This window comes from Ipomoea triloba, chromosome 5, assembly GCF_003576645.1.
Source record: "Ipomoea triloba cultivar NCNSP0323 chromosome 5, ASM357664v1".
NCBI classification, from domain to species: Eukaryota; Viridiplantae; Streptophyta; class Magnoliopsida; order Solanales; family Convolvulaceae; genus Ipomoea; species Ipomoea triloba.
Genome location: NC_044920.1, coordinates 27529324 through 27544020, shown reverse-complemented (window position 1 = coordinate 27544020; position 14697 = coordinate 27529324). Strand labels below are relative to the sequence as shown.

The 14697-nt window shown below is 31.2% G+C and overlaps 1 protein-coding gene across 1 annotated transcript; it reads left to right on the top strand.

The window, feature by feature from the left end:
- Window positions 1–10685: 10685 nt before the first annotated feature.
- Window positions 10686–12584, top strand: LOC116021097 (nodulation-signaling pathway 2 protein-like). The gene has a single exon (XM_031261706.1). It carries the CDS (start codon window positions 10838–10840, stop codon window positions 12476–12478), a length of 1641 nt encoding a protein of 546 aa, XP_031117566.1. The 5' UTR covers window positions 10686–10837; the 3' UTR covers window positions 12479–12584.
- The last annotated feature ends 2113 nt before the right edge of the window (window positions 12585–14697 follow it).

Here is a 14697-nt window from a genome sequence, read left to right as displayed (position 1 = left end):
TGCAATGTAATAGTATCTTCTTCCAGGGTGATATTATTTAAGCAAAAATTTTTATTTTTATTAAAAAAAAAAGTGAATAGTAATGAGAACCCAACTTTAAAAGGGGGAAAAGAAATACTTGCAATGAAAAGGAAAATTAAGAGAGTGGATCTGAGTACTATACCATATACTGAATAATGGAAAGAAGAATGTGAATGAAGCGGTATGTGTCTTCTAGCTTTGCCGAATTGTGGTCTTACTTAACATGAACATAATTAGCTTTTGTGTGACAAGAGTCCCATGATACACTGACTAAGAAAATTTATGATCAGACAAAAAAAATGAAGAAGCAACCCATACGAGTGTGAAATGGGGCAGCATGCCGCTCTCCCAACTTTGCAGTCATACCCACTATGAACGAAATTAGTTTCGATGTGTGGGGTCTGGGTCTCAGAATACCCTGACTAAGAAAACTTGTGGTTTGACCCAAAAAAAAAAAAAAGAATAAAGAAGAAAAGTAGGGGTACTTACAATGAAGTTTTTGCAGAATGATGATAAAGTGGGAGAATGCAAAGCTTGGGGAAAGTGGGTATGTATACCTACACTTAGTTTCTCTTCTTCTCCACCATAACTTGATGACACTAAAATGATGTCTTAAAGGATTAAGACAAAATTAAAATAATTCAAATATTTAATTAGTGAGAAAAAAGGACTTGTGGACTACCTAAGAAGTTGAAGATTCCAAAAAGGCACTTATTGTCTTATTAGAACATCATTGATAACAATTGAAAGTGAAATAGAAGTATTACTTATAATTTTGAGGTATAGTCTCACCAAAATAAAAAAAATAAAAATTTTGAGGTATAAAAAAATGGCAGGCCATCATCATCAACCATCAATAATCAATTAAGCAAGTAAGGATTTAATATTCTCTCCCAAAAATTTATATTACTTGTTTTTTTTTTCTTCTTTAATTTTTTAGAAAAATTGTATTTTTGGTCATTCAGTTATACCCGTGAGGCCGTGATACAAACTTAGTCCATGAATTATATGCGTGACTATCTTTAACCCCGGCCTAAGTTATGGACGAAGTGGCGATTTTAGTCCCTCCGAAATTATTTCTACCACTAAAATTGTCACTCCATACATAACTTAGGGGTTAAAATGATCACACACATAACTTATTAGGGACTAAGTTTATATCACAACCTCACAGATATAACTAGATGACCAAAAATATAATTTTCCCTTTAACTTTTTTTGAAACATTCTTCTCTAATTTTATTTTCTAATATTTTTCTATCTTCTTAATTTTTTTTAAAGAACAAATGCATCACAAACACAACAAAAAAATAAAAATTTAAAGACAAAGGGAGACAAAGACATAACCTTCAAAGAAAATATATAAACCTGCAAAAATATAAACTACCAACAATATTGTCTTTATCTTCTTCTTTTTTTTTTTTGGTGACTAAAATAAAAAAAATAAATAGAATTTTATTAAGAGTTCTATCATCCACGTAATTGTACGCCAACAATTTGACTTTTTGTTTGTCGATCGGCAAATTACGAGTTGAGGAATCAATCATTAACATGTCTTACGTATGTACTTGAGGCATACAATGCACTATATGAAACCTACAATTTTTATTGGATTTTTAAATGTTTATTCATTTAAAAAGGTTAAAATATTACTAAATATTATAATCAAAATTTAGAAATTAATAATTTGGTATCAAAATTTTAAATATTGGTTCAATTTTAGCCAACATTTTAATTAGCTCAATTCAAAAACGTCTGACCAAAGCTTGTCTTAACTTGTAATTTTTTAAACATATTTATAAAATGCTTCGTTTTACTTTCAATGAAATACTATTTTATATTTGTTGCAATAATTTTGTTATGGAAATTTTAATATAATTTGCAGGCAATATTTCAGTGTTATTATATTCTTGACTTTGAGAAATAATATCAACCATTTTCTCTAATCTCTAATGATGAAAAATCAAAGGGAACCTAACGAATTTTATTGAGAAAAATCAATGGCTGATCTTGCTCAAGTCAAAATGAATTCAAATTCATTTGAATGAAAGGTCTAATTTGATCTATTATACACTCAAAAAGGATAGTCGATAAATGAGAACTTATTCTCAAAGTACACTTATTGAGTTGAGAAAAATGAAATTCAGAAGAACTTTTAAGTAGTCTAGCTTTGTCTTCTGTTAGAAAGGGATGTGATAGTTTTCGCTAAATTGTATTGCATATAAACTCTAACTTTTTTTTTTTTTTTTTTTTTTCATATCTTAGTACGGCGAAAACTAGCTAAATTATGAATTTACATATAAATTAAAATTTTCTATCATACTAGCACATTGGAAAAACAGCTTTTGTCTTGTTATATCATATATATATATATAATTTATAATTATTACAAATTGTACTTTGAATGAAGTTTGGGTTTTATTTTTCTAAAGACCAATTAATTAAAGTTTTGTTTATTAAAGGAAGGAAATGACCTAATTATCAATTTGACTTGAGAACCCACAATTAATATATAGTTAATCAATTGAATTTTTCTGATCATTCATTTAATTTAGCCAAAACTATTATATGATGTAACAATCTAATTGACATTTCGTCAATTAGTTATTTCGAAAAAGAATAAACCTGGCATTATGCTTATTAGCTTTTTTAGAAAATCAAATAAAGACACACAATTAGGTTTAGAGAGGAGAGAAAAGATGGAGAAGAAAGGGTTCGGATTGAAAGAATTAGATTTTTATTTTACAGTTAAAGGAAATTAATCTTAAATATGTAAAAGTAGAATTTACGAGTGATGAGTAATGCTTTGATTATAACTTTAACGAAAATTTAGCAATATGTATTATTTTTGAGATTTGGTTTTAAGGACATAATAAGATTGTCAAAAAGTAGCATCAAGTCTCATAGATGTATTTCTAGTGTGATTACATCTCCTATGTGGTTTGTAGGGTTAATCATCTTGTGTGCAAATTGAACCGCGATAAATACTAATAATTTTGGGTAATTAGCCCGCATGGGCAGTTCAATTGGCCATAAAAGGGTGAAATTTGGAAAAAAAGACTAGAGGTTGAGTCTTACTAGCGGCAGTGCGGGCCAGAGCAACCTCTCAAAGTGAGGGGGATCCTTGTGTGCCATAAGCAAAGGTAGCAAATGTCTAGTCTCTGTGTTCAACCGAGTTACCATGATTATATCATCTCAGATGCTCAGTCGGGCCCTTGGGTTAGGGATTCAACCTTTTGGGAATAAATTAAACTTTTGGTAATTTAATTTATGAATTTCAAGAAAACTATAATGTGAATGGAATCGTTGTATATATGTACTAATAAATTGACTAATTTAATTTAAGACACACAAAATTACAAGTTAAAATTATTTATGAGAAGAGACTAACAACAATTTCAATTAAATTATTAGCTTTTGAATCTTATGTCATCAAGGTATCAAAATTTTTAAAACCACACTTTTTATGGAAAGCAATGGGAGAGTGACATTTTATATATTGTGATATCGCCGGCCACCTTTCTATGCCTTCTCTCACCCAACTCTCCCTCCAATAAATTCTCTCTAAAATTGATTAAAAATATAAATGACCCAATGTTGTTGTACGTTGTTATAATTTTATTTGAGTTGAATTTCTAGATTCAAATTAATCAAACCTCATTATTATATTGTATGAGTGTGATATTATTATATTTTTAATAGAATAGATGCATAGAGGTTTCAAAAATTTGTAGGTCAGATAAATAGTTAAGGAGAAATTATATTTTTAATCACTAAGCTTTGTGATGACCATATACATATTTAATTTCTCAATTATTGCAGTGTAGATTTAATTTCCTAATAATGTTCTTAATGAAGTGATGAATATGAAAGGTTTTGTTAAAAACTTAGCAAATTAAAAAGGTTGTTTTTGCATTGGATTATTATAACATCATAGTGAGATTATAAATGAAAATGATAAGCTCTGATCTTATGTTTGATTTTTTTTTTCTATACATCAAACTTTCTTTAATATAATGATGGATGGAAATGACCCAAATGCCATATATTTTATTTGAGAATGATTTTTAATTTTTTAGCAGTCAAGAATGTGAAGTTTACCTTAAACATAAGATATTATCATTTTTACTTGTTTGAGGCTATGAGATAACTTTTCACCACATGTTACGTTGGACATGTAATATCCTACACATCTATAGAAAAGTCAATTCCTAATTTCCTATATAGATTTTAATGTACTATTTGGTGTATAGAAACGTTTTACAAGAATTGGTGCAATATATATGTGTGTGGAATAATCGGATCGCATACTATACTAATTAGACTAATTTAATTTAAGAATTTCACACAAAAAATTACGATCTCAAAAATATGTTTTGATAAATTGATCGAACTTTAACTTAAGAATTTCACATAAAATTTATAATTTAAAATTATTAATGACGAATTCTATGTGGAGAGGCTAATAATTTTAGTGAAATTAACTTTTGAATCTTATGTCAATAATGTGTTAAAATTTAAAAAACAACACTTTTTATGGAAAGCAATAGGAGATTGATTTATATATTTAGAGATATATCGCCGGCCACCTTCCTAGTTTGCATGCGTAATTCAACTCTCTATGCATATATGCCTTCTCTTTCACCCAACTCTTCTACCACTAATATCTCTCTAAAAATGATTTAAAATGTCATCCAATGTTGTTGTTGTTTAAATTTGAGTTGAATTTTTAGATTCAAATTAATCTTACCTCAATAATATGTTATATATATGAGGGTTGATATTATTGTATTTTTAATTTAAAATAGTTTAGCAAGCATAAATGTATAAGGATTTCAAGAATCTATATATCAGATAGATTAAGGAGATTTAAACATTTAATCGCTTTGTAACTGTGGTAGTATGGTATATATAGCTTTAGCTTTTATTAGTGTTACAAAAATCCTGTCTAGGTGTCGGCCGACCGTTTAGAGTGTATTACCATAATCGGTAGTCTAGGCAGGCGGGCGACTAAGCAGCCGACTATGCCGCCTAAGTACGTGCCACCTAGGCACTGATCCCCTAGGCTTCCTAGGCCGCCTAGGCTGCCTAGTCGGCCTATTAGTTATTGTTCTCTCTTTTTTTTTTTTAAATGAATTATCTCACTCAATAATGACATCATTTTTTAGCGAAATAATCTTAAATTGTTCAAACTCTAGATGTTTTTAAAGTTAATATTTAATATTTTAGTATTAACTATTAAAGTATTAAGTAATTTATAATTATCAAGTCTTAAAAATTAAAATTTTAAACAATTTTTTTTTAAAAATACATGGGCGCTTGAGAAGCGCGTAGCTATTTTTCAACCCCAGTTTTTAAATTAATGTGATGTAGATTGAATTCCTAACGTTCTTAATCAAGTGATGAATTTGATTCTTGACGTAAGGTGTTGTTAAAAACTCTGCGGGCTAAAAAGGTTGTTTTTGTCGTGTTATAACATCATATATAGTTTGACTATAAATGAAAATGATAAGTGATGATGTTTGATTTTTTTTTTCTTTTTCCCTAGTGATCAAGTTTTCTTTAATATAATGATGGATGGAAATGACCTAATTGTCAATTTGACAATCAGTTGAGTACTTAAAAATGAACAAATTGCCATATTATTTTAGAGTATTTTCTTTTAACGGTCAACAAAGTGATGTTTACATCAAACATAAAATATTCTTATTTTCACCTTCTAGAGACTATAAGAGAGCATTTGGTTACAAATTGGACGCTTAATATCTTACATATTCATAGATAAGTTAATTTTTATACAGATTAAATGATAACTCATCATGACCATTCTCAGCCAATTGATTTACAAATTTTAGAGCGTTTCCTAGAGGACTTAGGCCCGATGCACAGAAAATTTTTACAAATTTCTCATGGATCAATAGATTATTGAACAACAACAAAATGCTTACTATACTTTTTTAGAATGGGAAATGAAAAAAAAAAATAAAAATATTGCAAACTCATTTTTTTCAATGAGTTAACACATACATTACATCGTCAACAGAAAATAAAATAAGGAGACGTGGACAAAGGGCCCTTTCAAAAAAAATTAAAAAAAAAAATTTTTAAAAAAAAAAAAAAAAAGGAGACGTGGTTTTTCAGCTATTCATTTGACGTCATATTCTTCACACTAAATTGGAAAGCGATGGGAGAGTGATTTTATATTGGGAGATTTCGCCGGCCAACTTCCTACCTTAGCTTGCATGCGCACTTAACTCCTTCATCCTACGCTCTCACCAGTCACCACCAATCAAATCTCTATAAAAAACACATTTTTATACACTATTAATAATAATAATAATAATAATAATAATAATAATAATAATAATAAGGCAAGTTGAATATAATTATAGTAAGACTTCCGTCATCAAGGTAATTTGGAATATATCAATGATTAGGAGTCTCGTCTAAGTGTCTAAGTACAGTTTCATTTCGATATAACTACAGTTTCATTTGACATTATACAGTCAAATATGTGAAACTATTATTCAGTTTCATTTTATATACATTATACTTTCGTTACAACACAACTGCAATATCATTTTGATATAACTACAATTTCACTGGACAATATATAATCAAATATGTGAAACTGTTATTCAGTTTCATTTCATATATACTACAGTTTCATTTCAATTTAATTACAGTTTCATTTGATAATATAAAAACAATATGTGAGGCAGTTTCATTTTAGATATATTGTAGTTTCATTTTGTAATTAACATACCAAAAATACGGACTCCGACACTCCGTTAAGCTGTAACGGCAGCCGTTTCCTTACTTAAAGAAACAACGCTGTTTTTGGACCCTAGTCCATGATATAATTGCTGAAATGATCTAAGCTTGATTTAAGTTTGCCAACCTTTTTTAATTAATAATCAAACAATCCTTAACATGATTTTAATATTGATTTAATAAATAAGATGGTGGGTTTAGGTAACAAGTTTTCAAGAATAATATATAAAATATTACGGATCAAATATTTGTTTATAATTGTTCGTAAATTAAAGGAAGTAATAGAGTAACACTACGATGATGAAAGTCATATTTGAGTTTCATATTTTGAACTCCTACTTACTCGTACTTAAGAGCCTTCCTAAGAATACCACTCCATATACTAAGCCAAATTTGAATTGAATAGGAACAAACATAAAAATAACAAACAAATAGGGACAATCCCAGACAAATTGGTCAGCTAATTCTCAGTAGTAGTAACTTATTGATATTTTTTTTATTTGAGACGGTTAACTATAAACAACTTAAGTTTGTTTACTTCACGTATTGCATGTGATTTTTTATCGTTTAGGGTCTCAATGAACACCTTCACATAGTGATTGTAAATTTTCATCGTCACTCAAAACAAATATATAAAGGAGGTTTAAACGGATTTCGATGGATTAAGTCCTACCCAGGCCACTTGCATGGACAGGTAATCCATCACGTTCATTTATATAGTCTTTCATTAATAAAAATTAAAATATTCCATTGAAGAATAACATTATAAATTCATTTTAAAAACTATATATTATATTATATTACAGTATATTATAATATTTGCATATGCATTTCCTGAATTAGAAAAACGAAACAAGCTAAGTACAATTGGGAGCTTATTAAATCCAGAAAATGTTGTCATAACTTTTTGATTGATTCCATCCACTTTTAAGACCTGTAAAATGTGAATTAAAATAATATTATTTGATCACATATACTGGGTATAATTCCTGTCCAATTATCATCGTCCTCGTCACCCCACAACATATGCTCAGTATATCCTGTTCACATATTAAACCAATCCACAGATAATACTACTTTGTTTGTTGGAATTGTTGCATGCTTTGTCTTAACCTTTTTTTTTTTTTTTAACTTCTGATTCGTTCCTTTTATTTTTTAAATTTTCTGATAATTTTTTAATTCAGTATTTTCTATTTGTGACCACCTAAAGTGTACAAGTGTCACAGTTTTATACGAATATTCGGTTTTTATCCATTATGCTTTTCCAATTTGAGCAAAAAAAAAATTGTAACCAAAGATGGCATATATCTTTATTTTTGTACAAGCTCATACAATGCTTATCTTTATATCAATCCATTAAAATTTTGTTGGGGAATTTTTTTTTAATATCTACACCTTTCAATAGATGTGTCAAACAGACACGTTAGTCTGAAATTAAGTTCAAACTCAACTTATTTGCAAACATACCTAAACTTAGGCTAGCCTAGTCCATACTAGAGGCCGGACTAAACCATCTTTTTTTTTTTGGGTTTAGAGTCGTGACTTTAAAAATAAATTTAATTTTCTAATAAAAATAAACATAAATTGTGTAAAGTTTAAAACCTTAAATCGAAGAAATTGAAGAAAAAGCACTAACTTAACTATAAAAGGTAAATTGTACTTCCAAGTAGTTATAATTTATAAAATAATGTAGTGATTACAATTTCAATAAAGATTGATTTTCTTTTAAGTGTACTTGTACTAATGTTTCAAAATAAATCATTTTTAAGTTATAAATTATAATAAAATATATATATATAACTACATAAATAATAATTTATATATGAAAATATATAATTTTTATTTTTATTTTTTCTCAACTTTTAGAAATATAGGTTGTGCCGTATTTTTATGTTCAGTTTGACTTGACCCTAAATTTAATTGGCTCAGGTTAACTTGGTCCAAAGAATGAGCTAGCAAGGCGTGCCGACTTTAACCCTTTTGTTAATTTGATACCTCTACCTCCCAATCTTGTTAAATTTAGTGTTACTTTTTTTTTTTTTTTTTTTTTNTTTTTTTTTTTTTTTTTTTTTTGCTACACTTTTGACTATTTATTGCTTGGTAGGATTGAATAATCTAAGTGAATAATTAATTAGTCTTATAGCACATTACACCTGTCGCTGCTGGCAAAACAAAACTTATAAACTTATTTTGGGTTTATTGGTGAATTGAATTATATTGTGATCCGGTGCTTATATAACTAATCACATATTCACCTATAATGAATGATTAATTAGAGTTGGCTCTATTTTACTTTTAGTTTTTATTTTTTAATAGCAATTATTACATATAATGAGAGTTTGACATAGGCTGTTGTTGGGTTGGAGCTGATTAAGAGGTGTGTACTTGACAGGAATCAATGCTTCATTCTCATTAGTTTAGCTACAAAGTATATGGTATAAAATAATGTATATTCTTCTTTGGTTGTTAAGCTTGGAGTCTTATGAGACATGGACAATAGTTTGAGAATTATAAGAATAAAATTATTAAAATAATAACAAGAATGACGGTGTAAGAACATTTTTATTAGGCTTAGAATTAGTACTATTTTTTTTTTTATCAATTACAGTATTCTCACTTTTTTTTTATCAATTTAATTAAATTTATTTTACCAACATTTCCAATTAGTTCAAAAGCATTGTTTTACTAGTAGCCATAGGGTATATAGTTCGAATATAATCTTACTAAGAACCAAAAAAGGGGTATCGATTTAACCCTATTAGCACTAGTGTACAAACATTTGGTGACTTGTAGATAAGGCAGATCCCTCCCTTTATCTCTCATACTAGTCTGCAAGACATGAGCAGTGTTGAGACATTAACTTTGGGGTTCAAACTTAAAATGTTCAAAATAGTAGAATACTTAACTTTATATATATTTAGTCAAGCTTTACCCTTCTAAAAAACTTGTGAGACCATCTCACCATGAGATGGGTCGAGTCAAGATGCAAATGTAACACTTATATACACAAATGTCATACTTATATGCTCAAATGTAATACTAATCAGGAATAAAATTTTTGTTACTTATAAGGGTAAATGTAATACTTTTAAGGGAAAATACAATACTTTTACATTTCGATTTAAAAGTATTATATTTGCCCTTATAAGTGAGGGGCACTTGTCAACATTACTTATTATGAAAAATGTATTACTTTTTCTCTAATAAGTAACAAAAATTGTATTCTTGATTAGTGTTATATTTGAGCATATAAGTATGACATTTGCACATATAAGTGTGACATTTGCATGGTGTCTTGACCCTACCCGACCCGTCTCACGAATAAGGGTCCGTGAGACGGTCTCACACAAATGTGACCCTACTTTAAAACATGTTGGACTGAATTTGGTTGCTTGGAAAATTCAAACAAAAGATTTTGAATTTGAATCTCAAACTTGTAATGGATACAAATTAAAACATATATCTCTCAATTAATACAAACCCAACAGAGCATCTGCGAAGATGTAAACCTTTACTTACTACGCACAAGGAGAGAGATTGCTCGCACACTGTCGATACAAGTCTTTGCTTATTACGCACAATGAGAGCAGCGCACAAGGACATATATTACACAATATCGATCATCAGTCTTTCTTCACAAGCTTTACCCCTATGACCAACTGAGCTGTCTGACAAATTTTTCTCAAACTTAGTATTATGTACAGTGACCAACCAGAACAAAGGGAAGTGATAACATCACAATACAATTGCAAGACAAGCACTCATGTAAATATATACATAAACCAACAAAATAGAGCCAATAAAATTCAATTTCCTTGTACTTAGCTTCAGAGCCTCAGCCACCCATCGACACGTCATGTTAGGCAAAAGATTCTCCTATTTTTGGCATTACCCAATATTTTATTCTTGTCCCTGTTGAGGTTTTACCAGGCAAAACTACACAGGACATACCACTTTTGAAACTCTCCTCTATATAACTCTGGTCCCCTACCCTCAAACCTGGGAAAACCCAAATTCAGTACTCCAACAAATTAAAAAAAAAATGGAGTTTGAGAGTTTTGATGAGGTTAGCCTTTCTCCATCCTACATTCATGAGTTTCAAGAACATGGCTTGAAATTCTACACAGACAACTCAGTTAGTTCTTGTGTGGTAGATTATAGACAAGAATATGGGTTGAAAATCCGCACAAATAGTTCTGATTCGGATTCTTGGGTGGCACATTGTGGACAAGAATATGGGTTGGAAGTTCACACCGGTGATTCAATAGGTTTATGGCTGACAGAATGCGGGACCAATAACTCAGTTGGTTCTTGGGTGACGGATTATGGAGAGAAAGACCAGTACTACTCCAACTCCAACGATGTGGACATCCAAGAATGTCTCCAACTAGAGACAGACATCATGGACCTCGATTTCATCGACGAAGATGCTGTCTTTTCCCAGGACAGGGAGCAAGAAACTCCAACGGAAAAGGCCGGCGTCTCTGGCTTCTTAACCCCAGAAAATTACACCTCCCATCTCAAAACCATCCAAGAAGAACTCATGGAAGAAACCAGCCTAACTGATCTTCTCCTCATGGGAGCCCAAGCTATCCAGGCCGGGAACAAAGATCTAGCCTCAATGATAGTCCTCAAGCTCAATAATCTCCAGATTTCCAGCGAAGAAGAAACAGGGCATCTTGATCGCCTAGCTCTTTACTTCACCCAAGGATTGGTCCTAAAAACCATGAATTTTGGGGATCAAAATTGGCAATTGGGATCAATGTCGGCTTTCCAAATGCTCCAAGAAATCTCCCCCTACATAAAATTCGCCCATTTCACCGCAAACCAGGCCATCTTAGAAGCCACCCAGAGCCAAAGAGATGTTCATATAATCGATTTCGACATCATGGAAGGAATCCAATGGCCGCCATTAATGGCGGAATTAGCAGACAGGGAAAACGCCTCTCTCAGAATCACCGCCATAGTCACAGAGCCCCAAACCTGGGCTTATACTCAACAAACAGGGAAAAGGCTACACGAATTCGCGAACTCCATTAGCCTTTCCTTCTCATTTGATCAGATTTTACTAACCAAAGAGCAAGATTTGGAGCAAATTCAGGGCCTGGGGAATAACCCAATCGCCAATTTAATGATCCACCAGCTTCACATCCCACACAGAGAGAGCTCACTAATCAAGATTTTCCTAAACGGGCTCAGAAATCTCTCCCCAAAGATGATAATCATGGTGGAAGAAGAGCTCTTCAATATCTCAAGAACCCCATCCATGTCGTTCGTGGAGTTTTTCAGGGAAGCCATTCATCATTACACTTCCCTATCCGATTCTCTGCAGGGAGGGTTCTGTGGGGGGTACAAATTGGCGCAAAGGGTCATAGAAAAAGAGTTTCTTGGGCCAAGAATTGTGGACTGTGTGAGGCAATTTCCAGCTGGGAAAAGAGAGAGACAAGTATGGAGTCAAGGGGTGTATTCTCTGAAAGGATTTAAGGCAATTCCTATGAGTTCTTGCAATGTTAGCCAGGGTAAGTATCTTGTGAGCCTCTTCAATGGAGGTTTTTGGGTGCAGCATGAACAGTGTAGGCTTTCCCTGTGCTGGAAATCACGGCCGTTGATCACTGCCTCCATTTGGGTTCCCACATCATCTTCAATTGGTCACAGTCTTTCGAGGTCAACTTCTTTTGATTGATTCTTCATGTCAGCATTCAGCGCTTACCAATTACCATTACACATCGAGGATCATGTTTCATTCAGGGCTTACCAGTTATTATTACGTCAAAAGTTATAGTTAATAAATTTGAGGGTCGTGTATTTATAGCATGATGCTGGAGTCGGCTCTTTGAGTTAGTACCCAGCATTATGGTATTGGGTTTAGATCAGGAGGGGTTGTGTAAATATGGGGATTTCTTTGTAGGGTTGATGAAATTTTGGGAGTCTTAGCTTGAAAGTGATTGTATTTGTAAAATAGTATTTTACTGTATACATTTTTTTTTAATCAGGGAATGCAAGTGGGCTATTTATTTTACACTTTACAGCTCTATCTTTTGCCATGGTAATCCTTTCAATGAGAATCTATAAGTTTAACCTTTTTTCTTTAATAGATAATTAATATAAATCTTGAACCGGCTAATGATATTATTGATTGATAAGGTCGGGAAGACTCCGGGTCAATTACACAAGTAACCATGATCTACACAGTTGTATAGATTGCACTATCAAATAATGTATATACAGTACACAAATAATATATTTTTAATATATATTAAAATGTACATTGTATTTAGAGAAAGTATATTATTTAAGTACTGAAAGTATATTATTTTGTATAATATACATTAGAATAATGTACTTTTTGTTATGGTCCACATAATCCTGTGTGGACAATTTGCCGCGAACGATCTAGGCAAACAAGTGAGTGAAATGAATTTCATGCAAATAATGTCCAAACATTTACAGAGCGTTTGGTTGGGAGGAGGGAATTAGGGTGGAAAAGAATTGTAATTCCGTGGAATTGCAATTCAATGAATAAAGTAGGAATTGAAATTACAGTGTTTGGTATGCAGAAATAGGAGTATAGGGAATTGAAAGGTAAGAAGTGACAAAATGACTAAAATGCCTTTATGTTGTGGTGGTGGTAGTAGTAGTAGTAGTAGTAGCGGTACCGGTAGCGCAACGGCAGCAGAAGTAGTAGTAATAATTCTTTCAAAAAATAATAATAATAATAATAATTCTTTAAAAATAATAATAATAATTATTATTATTACTATTATTATTATTTCATATTTAAAAAAAAAAAGAAAGACAAAGGGTATAGGAGGAGGGGCAAAATTGTCTTTACACCAACAAATTGCCCCTCCTCTCCACCGAATTGCAATTCATGGGCTACATTCATCATTTGGAGGCCGGGAATTGCAATTCTGCGGAATTGCAATTCCCTCCAACCAAACACTGCAGTTTGGAAATTCACTGAATTGCAATTCAATGAATTGTAATTCCTTCCAAACTACGTCCAACCAAACAGGCAATTAAGTTTAAACTTCAATTTGAGCCCAATTTAATTTGTTGAGCTACCACAAAATAATTGTCATTGGAAATGGATTGCGTAGGCCTACGAGTGTAACTAAGCCTCAAATGGACCTGTCTAAATAAATTAAGAATCTCCTATAACCCTATTAGCAAATTATATCATCTTTTTTTTTTTCCCTGGTTTTTTATTTTTGTTTTGTTTTGTTTTTTTTTTGGATCGACTCATAAGCTTGTTAAATAAATGGATGGTACATTAGGTACATAGGAGTAAGGTTTACTTCCTGCACACCTTTAAGTAGCGACAATAAATTTTCCACGTCAGTGAACTTTATAGTGTTAGTAGATGTATTTTAAAGTTTGAGATATTTATAAAAAATTTTTTAAAATCCCTTACTATATAACCATTATCATTCTCAAATCAACGATTAAAATAAATTTATAATTTTTATTTGAACGATTGTTCTCATTTCATCTAATACTTATTATAATATTATAAATTACTCATCAATTCAAATATATTAATTAAAAATCTTCCATTTCCCAATGTCTTGAGACTATGGCTCTGTTTGGCAGAGCTTATTTAGGAGCTTATAGCTTATTTTAAGCTACTAATAAGCTATAAGCTCTGTTTGGTAATGTTCCTAAAATAAGCTAGTAGCTTAAAATAGGAGCTTATTTTTGAACGCTACCTAAGATAGCGTTTCAAAATAAGCTATTAGCTTCCTAACTTTTTTTCCATCTTTAACCTTATTATTTTAAAGAAATGACATCATTTACCCTTCCTAATTAAAACCCTTTTCTATTCTTATTTATTCGCAATTTTCACGCTAATCGCTTCATCTTCATTCACTCTCCGCAGAAGCATCGCCCATCAGCCACCTC